Below are 11,206 nucleotides of genomic sequence, written 5' to 3'. Positions count from 1 at the left end.
GTTAAATGATTTCGACCGATACGTGTTAGAAAAGCCCTGGTTTCAATCCATACGAAGCTTGGGACTGCAAGGTGGTGAATTGGGAATACTTTTGGCTGGAACGACGGTAGTCTGTTTGCGCATTGAGCAAGGCGTTTGTTGGGTTCAGTCCTGTTATGTTTGATGCTGTGCAAAATAATTGAACCTGTGATAGGATGTCCTCTTTCAGGGAGTTTTTATCACGTGCTGTTAGGCAACCCGTGGACGTCCGTGGGAATAGCTTTTATGTGAGTTATTAGGTAATGTTCTGTTGAGTGGTGATGCCTGGGAGATATGGTACGCGATATAGCTGCTTGGGAGTACTAAGAGCTGCGCATTTAACCTCTGCATTGCCCACCTCACTTCCATCATCCTACAAGGTCTAGGACTTATTGTATGCCTTTCACGATATTCCCTCAGCGCCACCGTTCTAGTGTCCTGGCCGGTCTTACCTCGCTCGGCTGTGTTGAAGGCAGGGGCATCTGTGCGTGCGGCAGGAGCGCGCTAGCCTATATAGGCAGCCCTGACGTCCTGGTTCCTCAATCGCTCTTACACTCAACTTATTTTTCACTACGCTCAGTGCTATCAAGCAGCTACATCACGTAACAAGGTTCCATCCTACATGACCACTCATCAGAACACCAACGAGTCACATCAAAGCTATTCCCACGAACGTTACCTAACAGGACGTGATGAAAGTGCCGAAAGACGTCAACCTGTTCACCCATATGCTCGTTCCTACTTTGAACAGGCTGAACCGGTAGATCTTGCTTATGTGAGATGTTTGCCCAGCAGAAAACTCGTCGAGCGGGGTACGCACTATAAGCTCGTATTGCTTCCGGGAGCTGCCGCTCGCTCTGGGGCGAGGGGGCCGAGTGATGAAAAGCCACGAAGACTTAGCGACCAGGCTAGATTCCGGTGCCGCCGTGGATCCTACGTCGGGTGGAACGGCAGCCACACCCTGATTGAACATCATCGTTGCCTCGAGATTACTCTCTGGCTGCGAATTTTTCTCGGACAGCCTCGTGAAAGAGATACACGCTTGTTGTCATGTCGAATAATCTCGACTTGCTCAAGCGAGTGTACCCATGTACAACAGGGTATGCCAAGCGCGTGACTGTCAGTAGGAATCTCGGAAGGAACCTGAGTTCTGGCCTCCACTTCTCGACAATGTAGGTAAGACGCCCGCAGCGCTAGTCTTTGATCGGCTAGACTTCAATCTAAGTAACCCACTGTCATGCTGTAGTCTCCGTAAGCCAAGGCAGGAACGGGGCGTAAAGAACTAGTGTACAAGTTCTTGGACGTACTGGACCTTAGACTAGATCATCTTGGCCTACAACAGTCTACCTTTACGCACAAGACGCGTTCGGTTGGGAGAGAGATATCGCCTCTCGCCAAGCTCGGAAGGCACTGCCTCGGCCATTTTCCCGCGTACCGCCACCTTTAGTCCTTGATGCTGCAGAGAGCGAACTTAAATTGGGCGGTTCCAATGCAGGTATTCCTTGGCAGGTACACAGGTAGGCGAAGATTGTATGCCGAGCCTGCCGGTAACTTTCCATGCACGCATCGAGTTTACACTTTGCCATTCTTCAGCTTACCTAAGTACTTAGCCTTATACTACCTTGTTTTGCCCTTTGTACTTTCCGAAACAGCGCTTACTATGGAGGCTTAGGCCAATGCTCTCTCGATAAACTTACTTAGGCATCCACTAGATTCGGTAACTGGGCTCCACTACTCGGGGTCGAAACACTATGGACATAAGCTTCGCTACCGTGTTTAGTCCCAGTGCCAGGCTCATATAATCGCTGACCCTGGCAGTGTCAGACCACTAGTTGAGATGAATATGAATTCTTACCTGCGTTGGCCCCGTTGAAAGACAGAGTCTCTCGCACGATACTATGCTTCATTTCGTGTGCTCTCCATACCACCGACTTCTCTTGGTTGAATGAAGTAGACGGTAGTAAGACGTAGTCCACACTTGGCGGGCGTTATCTTACATCATTGGTTTTCTGTTGCCTACCGACCGTGGGCCGGTGACGTCCCAGAAGCCTCTAGCCGAACGCAAGTTGAGCTCAGTACGGTACCTGCAGTGGGCCTTTGGGTCTTGGAACACGGAGCAATTCGTTAAACACGTAGAGTATGCGCAGCCTCTTTCCTAACGAGTGCATTCCTTTGTAACGATGAAACACGTCTCTGGCAGCTTAACAGAACTATGTTCGCGAAGACCACTCCATCGATCTCAGCAATTGGCTTGATTTGGGTTTCCAACAATATCCCGCCATGTTGAACACTCGACCAATGCTCAGCCCTACTTGGGATCTATGATTCTCACGCGCGAGAGATCCCTGGGCAGGTACACTAAAGTCTTAGGATGGACACTATTCTTTTGACAGGGCGAATGATCGTGGCCTTCAGGGCCATTGTTCAAACTCAAGATCTGCTTTGAACCGAGCAGCATCCTCTTTGAGTAACCGCATATACGAGTCGATAGTTTGGAATACGCCCCGAAGTCACGATTCCACAGGAAGACACATCCAGCATGTATAAGAAGCCAGAGAAATCCCTTGAGTAACTTCTTCACCGCACCAGACTTCTGCATCATCTTACAGTCTTCCACAAGCAAGTCCTAATCTACTCACTATGAGATTCTTCGCCATCGCCTCCGCCCTCGTTGCGGCCGTCTCCGCCATCGACATCCGCCTGCGTTCGGGCGGCGGCTGCTCAGGCACATACGTCGCCTGCCTCGGCATCAACCCCAACACGTGCTGCTCCAACGGCAACTCCGCCTTCATCGCCGTTGGCGCCGTCGCCATCCCGTCCAGCTGGCGTATCGAGCTCAGGTCCTACCAGAACGGCGGGTGCAACACCCTGCGCGGCATCCAAGGTTCCGGCGGCGCCACAAACATGTGCATCAGCGAGAACGACGGCATTGCTCGCCTGACCGGCGGCGGGTGGAACTTTGCCAGCAAGAAGAGGAATGCGGCTGCCGAGGCCTGCGAGAGCACTGGGTGCGCGTCCAGCGTGAAGCCGGATATTTTGGTGTTGGAGGATGAGGCGACTACCTTTGCGATTGCGGAAATGGATGAGCCGATGCTGGATGTCTTGTAAGTGACTCTTCTTATAAGCTTTCCCTCCTATTCCAGACAGACCACTAACCGCTCCATCCAGGATGGACTACGCCGTCAACGGAACGCAAGCCGCAGATATCCCGCAGGTGTACGAGCCCTACAAGATCGAATCTTAAATGGGACTGGGAATCGCGAATGCATACGGTAAAGCTGTGAGGTCTCGCGTGAAGTGAAAGTGGTTTTCTACATGCTGTCTCGGCGAGGGCGAAATAGCATGGTCTTCTTCGTATCTCGGGGGTCACTTGGTCCGACGAGAGCGCTCCGATCGTTACTTTTCGAATACACAGGGACCATATACGCAATGGCCCTGTGTAATATAGAAATTTGAGAGCAATTATCATTGCAACAAACACCCTTCATGCTCATGCCGGGCGACTTCGTTGATGTTTGACTAATCAAGGTTTAATTTTTTTGATAAGCCTGCATAATGGGTATTCGCTCTCTTGTATGCGAGGTCTCTAACAATCAAGGAGAAGAAGATTTTGTATGAAGGTTGTCTTCTTCGGTGGCGCTAATTCGTTCGCTCACAGTGAGGTTTTATGTGTGCTAACATGGTACGACTCCTGTGAATTACTGTATTGAAAAAGAAGCAAGTAGAGACTGCCTTGCTCAGCATCATCGCTGTTGCGGATGACGTATGAGGAAGAGTCATTGGAGATTGCTCCTTGGAAGATTTTGTGGTTGTTCGCCTTCGGGTAAAAACGAACAAGCGTATTTGTGCTCAACAAATTCTAGTGTGCCATATGCGTCGGATCATCTTGATACCGATGTATACCGACTATATGTAAGAGGAGGAAATGTAGGCATATAGTACTCCGTAGGGGCGTTTACGAACCGAACATCAGCGGAGAAAAGTCCGTCAAGGCAGGGCTAGGGGCCGCATTCCAGATATTAGTAGCACCGATTTTCCTCCTAACTTTGAGGAGGAGATATTCCGTGTATGCCATGACGGTTGCTACAGCCTCGACAATGTCCGAGCTAGCCGGATTATCTTGCATCAGCAATGACTCCGCAGCTTGGGTTAGGACTTCGCTACTGAGATGGCCCAACCAACAGGTGTTGATGCTCACAACACCCAGGACCTTGTTCTCGTCGTGTTCATCGACGGAGAAATTTGTCAGTTTGGCAATCGGCCCGCACTGGCAACTTTGCGGGGCGCAGTTACTATTGCAAAGTACAGCTATGTCGATGTCGACAATTGCACCCCCTACTGATGTTAGGTCGGTCGCCTTGGAGTTCTTCCATATTTCTTCGCTGCCGACTATCCAAACTTGGTCCGTCTGTCCGTTGTCTGGAGAGCTATAGGTGTTAAATTTCAGTGCGGGCCATTGCATGTTGAGATTGTCGATTAATATCAGATCTATGCGAGGCAATGTCTTTAGCCGGATACAGTGACGACAATATCGGGGGGAATGACTCTTCCCGCGATGGCGGTCGGGGCACATCCGCTGCTGCTGCTGCAGCAGCCGCCGCCTGATCAAGTTGTCAGTCCATTCGTCGCAACATCGATTGCAGGAGCATGAGTTGATTCCTTTTCCCAAAGGTCCCCATATGACTGTTACTGGAAAATGATTCCATGAGCCTGGTGCGATGGCATGTATGTTTTGAAGTGCATCGTGAAAAGTTTTGCATGCGAAAATCCACATGGCGCTGCCGCAGGAATAGGGTAGTTGCGCGTCGAACTCAGTCCTCTGACGCGCTAACTGTGCAATGACAGCCGGAAGATTGGCAGGGGCTGGGTTGCCATCAATCTTCACTTTCGAGTATCTTTCGTCGTGTGAGAAAGGGTCTGTTTTTCCATTCCGGCAAGCCTCAATGCAATGATACAGCCAATCGGACGAGGACTTGGGTACTTCGAGCGTAATCACTGACTTGGTATTTTCTCGGGTAGATCTGTAGTACGCCATACGTCCCAGGCTTCCATGTTGGCTGAAGGTGATTTGCTCTCCGCAGAGGGTCGCAGCTAGTATGCCGACACCTGGATTGACTGACATGCCCGATAATACTGCGAGAAGCTCGAGATCTGCTACTGTTGTTTCCATGCTAGCCCCGTAGACGTCTGCGGGAATAAGTGAGGCCAGCCTCCATTCCCAACGCAGGTCTGCAGATCCCCACCAAATGCGTTGATGGGAGATGAGGAATTGTACCCAGCAGCCTGCTTCGAGCCCAGGTGTTTGCGACTCGGCGATGCTTGCGTCGACTCTGGTGTTTTGATGGTTGATGGCGTTCTGTGGGTTTTTGTAATGAGTTGCGCCTGCGAAGGGCTCATAGAGGGGCTTCAGACTACACAGTATGAGTTCCTTCCTCGTACAGCAGTCGGTTCCACAACACGCTGTGTCGTCCTTCTCCTCATAAACATCCTCGTTGCACAGTTCTTTAGGGCCGACGGAGAGAGCCATGCATGTACAGCAAGGACAACAGAGTGCCCAGACAAACAGCGTGGCAACAACGCCAATTGGTGTCCAGAGGATGGCTGCCATATAGTGGATAAAGGTAAGAGTCTTGTCCAAGGTCAGCTGCTTCTTTGGGTCACCAGGGCTGCTGCTGATGCGCGATCTTCGTCCATCGACATAGCAGTTCAAATGCGCGTTGAAGTTTCGACCAGGTCGAAAGTCGGTCGGATAGTTGCGCGTCACTTCCATTATTGGAACACGAGTGCGAAGAGCGGACATCGTCAACACCGGCATCCGGTACCGAGGGTTTACTGTCATAGTGTTTGGGGAGAACCACATGCCAGCACGAAGGTCGAATGCGCCCGTTATTCGCCGCCCGCATCGATTGCTTGATGCTAGAAATTGGGAAAGTGCGGATACTGTCTGAACAACTGCGAAGATGAGTGCAGCAGCTGCTAAGGCGGCTGCTGTGATGGCGATAGTAAGATCAGCGACTGCCATTCTTGCATGAGCTTATGGAAGCAAATCGCTCCGACGAAAGTACGTCGCGAGAGAAGTCTGGATATCGTAGTGCAGGTAATTCGGAAGAAAAATATCGTGATGTTGAGCGGAGGATCAACTTCAAGACTCCAGGCAGACGATACATCGAGGCTGGCAAGTGTGGCTGAGCAGGACAAGCCCCCTGCAGCCTGCCGCAAGGCTGAGGCAGGCCAAGTCTTATCTTGCTCTAGATTCACCGGCTTGATACGTGCAGCTGTGATACTCAATATTCAATACTCTTGGGGTGATGTTATTGCAGGCAACTATGCACGTCGCTATCTGACCTTCGCACAAGGCTTGTTAATCGAGCAAGCAGTGGTTTTTCACTGTGCAATAAAACACGCGGTAGAACATACGATAGGGGTATCAAAGGCTCGGATATAATGGCGAAGATATATCTCTTTCCCACATAGCGTGGGACGTATCAGAGCATGAAGCCATGGAATACGCACCACAAGGACAGTTATCGTAGAAGGCGAGTCGTCGCGCATTTCGCGGCTGACAAACGATACCTCAAGATTGGAGGAATCGAGCTGCCATCCGCGCTTTATGGCTTGCTTAGCAAACATAACTTCATGTTGACAGATGCTTTCGAGACTTGGAGGCGAGCGATGAGACTGCTGCGTTGGATGAGGGCATGGTGAAGCTGATACCTGTACATCTAGGGGAGGATTGGCCGCATGTGAATATCTCGTCGATTTTTCCGTAAGCGTACTTCGTTCTTTTTCTTCACTTTATCACGTACTGTCAGTCACTCGGATTAGCTTTGATTTGACTTGGTTAGCGTCCTTCGTGCCGATGAGATTTGAATGGCATACGATCGAGCGCAGGCGGCGGAGAAGTACAGCCTTTCGCCCCCGGAATGTAGCATGTACCATAGCTCTTTCTGTATGATTTTGGACTTATCGTGACGGGCGCTGAGGAGTGGGAGCTCAATTGTCCGCCCCAGAGCTTAAGCGGCCCAAGCTTCTGGCGATCGCCCTTCCCCGCTGCCGAAAAGCGAGCCATCGTCATCCTTCCATGCACCCCAACGACAACCCAATCTCTTCTTGGCAAGGTACCGGTACATCGATCAACCGAAGCCCTTTTGAACTTGCCTTGTTCCTGGGGGTAAGCGCGTGTAGGATGAATCGCAGAGGGTACTTAAGCCGGCGCGAACGCGCAGGGGGAGGTTGAGCTGCCGGCTAATGTTCACATCATGGTAGGCGGATGGCAGTACCTCCGAATGACAGACCGCTAATGGAGGTTACAGGTGTTCTTAGGCTTTGTAGTTGGCCTCCTCACCGCTGGTGCAGCCATTGCGCTCCCTGAGAACCGTACCGATCCTTCTTTCGACGCAGTGGTCGATAAAGGCACCTTTCAGAACCCATCGAAGAACGTGCGCCCGAAGTTTCGATACTGGATACCAGATGCTTCTGTGGATACTGAAGTAGTCGCGCGGGATGTGCAGAGTGCTGCAGAGGTCGGCTGCGGTGGCCTCGAGTTGCTAGGGTACTACCTCTATGGTGGCCCTCCTACCAATGGCGCAGGAAGAGGCACCTATGCGCCGGTAGACTGGGCACAATACGGGTTTGGAACACCAGCATGGCGTAAGTTGCATTATCCATTTCGATGGCAGATATGCTAATTATCGAGCAGACGAGGTGTTCAGAGCATTCGTAGACGCTCATCGCCAGAACGACTTGATCATGGACTTCGCCATGGGTCCTAACCAGGGAACCGGCGTACCGGCACCGGCCGAGGAAGATGGTTTGATGTGGGATATTTCGGCATACAATGTTACAGTCCCGATCGATGGCATATTCGACGGCGTGCTGCCAGGCTGGGGTTTAGGGAAGCTGCAGGCTGCGGTTTCGGGCACCATTCTGGGCTCGGAAAACGTGACTTCGAACGACCCTTCAGGCGGTCTTCCAGGAGACCAGCGCCTCAATCGAACGCAAGTCACACTCTCAGCTGCGAGTCTTGCGGATGTAACCGAACAGGTGGACGAGTCAGGCCATCTTCGGCTCGACTTTTCGTCATCAAATACTACGATTGCCGGAGGCGAGAGCCATATCATATTCGCAGTCTACCTTTACAAGTCGCTGTATCGTGCGCAGCAAGGTCCTCTGGAAATGGGCGGTCCCCAAAGCCAACCTGAATCCTACATCAACAACGGATCGTGGGCTGTCGACCACTTCTCATCACTTGGTGCACAAGTGATGACCAAATTCTGGGAAGACCACATCCTCAATAACGGGACCAAAGACTTGCTGCAGCAGGTCGGCAACTACGGATGGGAGGACAGTGTCGAAATTCAGGCGAACGTCTACTGGACACAGAATTTGTCAAGCATCTTCGAAGACCAGCACAAATACTCCATCAACAAGTGGTTGCCTATCCTGTTCCATCGTAACGGGAAGTACAAGCAGTCGAACCCAGGCGTTTGGTACGTCACCGATGAGCCGGACACTGGTAACGCACACATTGCGGACTACAGAGCTACGCTTGCGTCGCAGTATCAGGAATACGAGTCGGCAGTGAAGAAATGGTTGAACGAATATCTAGGTCTGCAGTTCTCAGCGCAGCTTTCGTACAACCTCCCAATGGACATGCTGGCGAATATCCCCACGGTCGATGCACCAGAGACAGAGTCGCTCGACTTCAGTGACTTGATCGACGGCTACCGTCAGTACTCGGGCCCAGCAAATCTCGCTAGGCGACGCGTTATCTCGTCTGAGTGTGGTGCTGTGCGCGGCGAGGCTTATGCCGAGACTTTACCGGAGATTCTCTGGAAGGTGAAGCGGTCATATGCCGGATCTGTAAACCAGTTTGTCTTTCATGGCCTCCCATACTCTGGTCCATACGGTAACACAACGTGGCCCGGATGGTCAACCTTTACATACCAATATTCTCAAATGCACGGTCCTCATGAGCCCGCTTGGGAGTTCTATCGAGATCAATTCGACTTTATCGCCCGCAACAACTGGGTGTTTCAGACTGGCATTCCGCGTATGGACATTGCTATCTGGCAGAAGATGACTGTCTACCCTGGACACATTGAAGCGCGGACATATCAACCGGCGGATCTTGAAGAGGCAGGTTACTCCTACGAGTACCTAAGCCCTGACAATCTCAATCTTCCCGCTGCTAAGGTGGTCGATGGTGTGTTGGCTCCAGATGCGCAGGCTTTCAAGGTGCTTGTCCTGCGACGGAATGACTCTCTCACCCTGGACGGAGTCTCCAAACTCGTTGAATTTGCCAATGCTGGTCTGCCTATCGTGTTTGCTGGAGGCAAGCCGTCCTTGTTAGTCGGTACCGTAGCACCTACGATTGAGCGCCAGGTACTGCGAGATATAGACTCAATCTCGCGACTACCGAACGTGCATGTCACTGATTCATACCTCGTTGCCTCGACAATCACTTCCCTGGGAATTCAGCCGCTAACAAAGGTATCAACTAATGCATCGTGGTTCACTTACTGGCGGTCGGATCCAACCACTGAGATCGACTACGTGTTCGTCTACAACGATGCGATGTATCTCCCTCAAGGTCAAGGTGCTTCTGAAGGTTCGATCGAATTCCTATCAACCAAGATCCCATACGAATATAATGCATGGACCGGCGAGAAGAAGCCCATCCTTGCTTACACCACAACCAATTCCTCCACGATCATTCCCTTCCGACTCGCCGGGAACCAGTCTACCATCGTGGCTTTCGAACCGCCTTCCGGAAACTCATCGAAACCCTTGCGCGCAAAATACTCCACAGGTGACATCCTCGGCACCGCCGTCCTCAACGGCAAACCCCTCCTCAAAACCGCTACTCCAGCTTCCCCAGCCTTCGCCCTCTCGAATTGGAACCTCACCGTAGAACACTGGGACCCGCCCACCGACCTCTACAACTACACCTCCGGCGCCGCAAAGCACAACTCCACGCACCAGCTCCCCAGCCTCGTCCCCTGGCTCGACATCACAGGTCTACAAAACGTGTCAGGACGAGGATACTACAGCACGACATTCACCTGGCCGCCTGCATCTAACACCACCACCGATGGTGCCTTCATCGACTTCGGCTTCGTGCACCACACGCTAAGAGCGTACGTTAACGGCGCCCAGCTTCCGCCGCTGGACGTCACGCATGCGCAGGCCGATATCAAGGAATACTTGATCGATGGTATCAACACTGTCGACGCCGTAGTCGCGACGCCTCTGGGTAATGTGCTTCGACCTATCTGGTTCCAATTACAGTCCAGCGGCGAAGGGCCTGGTAGTCCGGATGCGGGGCCTGACCACGGGTTCGTGGCGCCGCCGGAGGGGCGGTATGGGCTGCTGGGTGAGGTGAGGGTCGTGCCGTATGTAGAGGTGGATGTGGATGTGCAGACGGCGTAACAGTAGTGTTAGTGTGATTCTAGAATGTCCGTAGAAGCACCGTGGAACAGCCGTGGAAAAATCCTAGTCTACTTGGTAGCCTGATCTAATCCAATCCGGCATCGGTTCGTTTACAATCGCAATGCGTAATCGGCCAATCTTCGGTGATGATGTTCAGGGTCCTTATCTGTCTTGTAAATTTTTGCACGCTGGGCGCGACGCGGCAAGGGGGTGGAGCGTGGCGTGCGTGGCGTGGCGTGGCGGGGCGGAGTCCAGAGATAGATAAGAGGAAATTGGTCGTGTGAGGGAAGGGTCCGACTCCGAAGGAAGGGGAAGGCCTATGCAATGCGGCTCTTACTGTGCGTTGGGTCCGGTGTCGGGTGCGTGACTAGTACGCTACGCTACGCTGTGTTGGTATGAAGGCTTCGGAGTTCGGGGAGGAAGCGTCAGCACTTTGTTTGGACCTTGCGCTCTGAGAGGATTGTTTCTGAGATGTGTAGATACGGTGTGCGCGATGATAGTGAGTACTTGAGGAAAGGTGGAGCACGTGAGGCAAGTACTGCAGGTGTGTATCGTGTTCAATTTTGCGTGCACAGGAAAATTATTCACATCTGCGAGCAGAGCGGGGAACTGGAATACAAGAAAATGAACGCAGACTACATCCTGAACAGATATATGTTCGACTCTTACATAGCTCCCCTCCCTAGCTCACCGCCGCGCCGCCACGACACTCCCTTCCCCTTCGCACCACCATCCACGTATCCGCCCTCCTTCTCGC

General features: G+C 52.2%; 1 protein-coding gene across 1 annotated transcript; it reads left to right on the top strand.

The window, feature by feature from the left end:
* Positions 1–7,277: 7,277 nt before the first annotated feature.
* On the top strand, positions 7,278–10,449 carry N0V89_012601 (uncharacterized protein; the record flags this gene model as incomplete). The annotated part of the gene is made up of 3 exons (XM_056221322.1): positions 7,278–7,280; positions 7,332–7,668; positions 7,718–10,449. 3 exons carry the CDS (start codon positions 7,278–7,280, stop codon positions 10,447–10,449), a joined length of 3,072 nt encoding a protein of 1,023 aa, XP_056065309.1.
* Positions 10,450–11,206: the final 757 nt, after the last annotated feature.

This window comes from Didymosphaeria variabile (assembly GCF_027946475.1).
Source record: "Didymosphaeria variabile strain IMI 356815 chromosome Unknown scaffold_10, whole genome shotgun sequence".
Lineage (NCBI taxonomy): Eukaryota > Fungi > Ascomycota > Dothideomycetes > Pleosporales > Didymosphaeriaceae > Didymosphaeria > Didymosphaeria variabile.
This window is presented reverse-complemented; position numbering and strand designations above follow the sequence as displayed.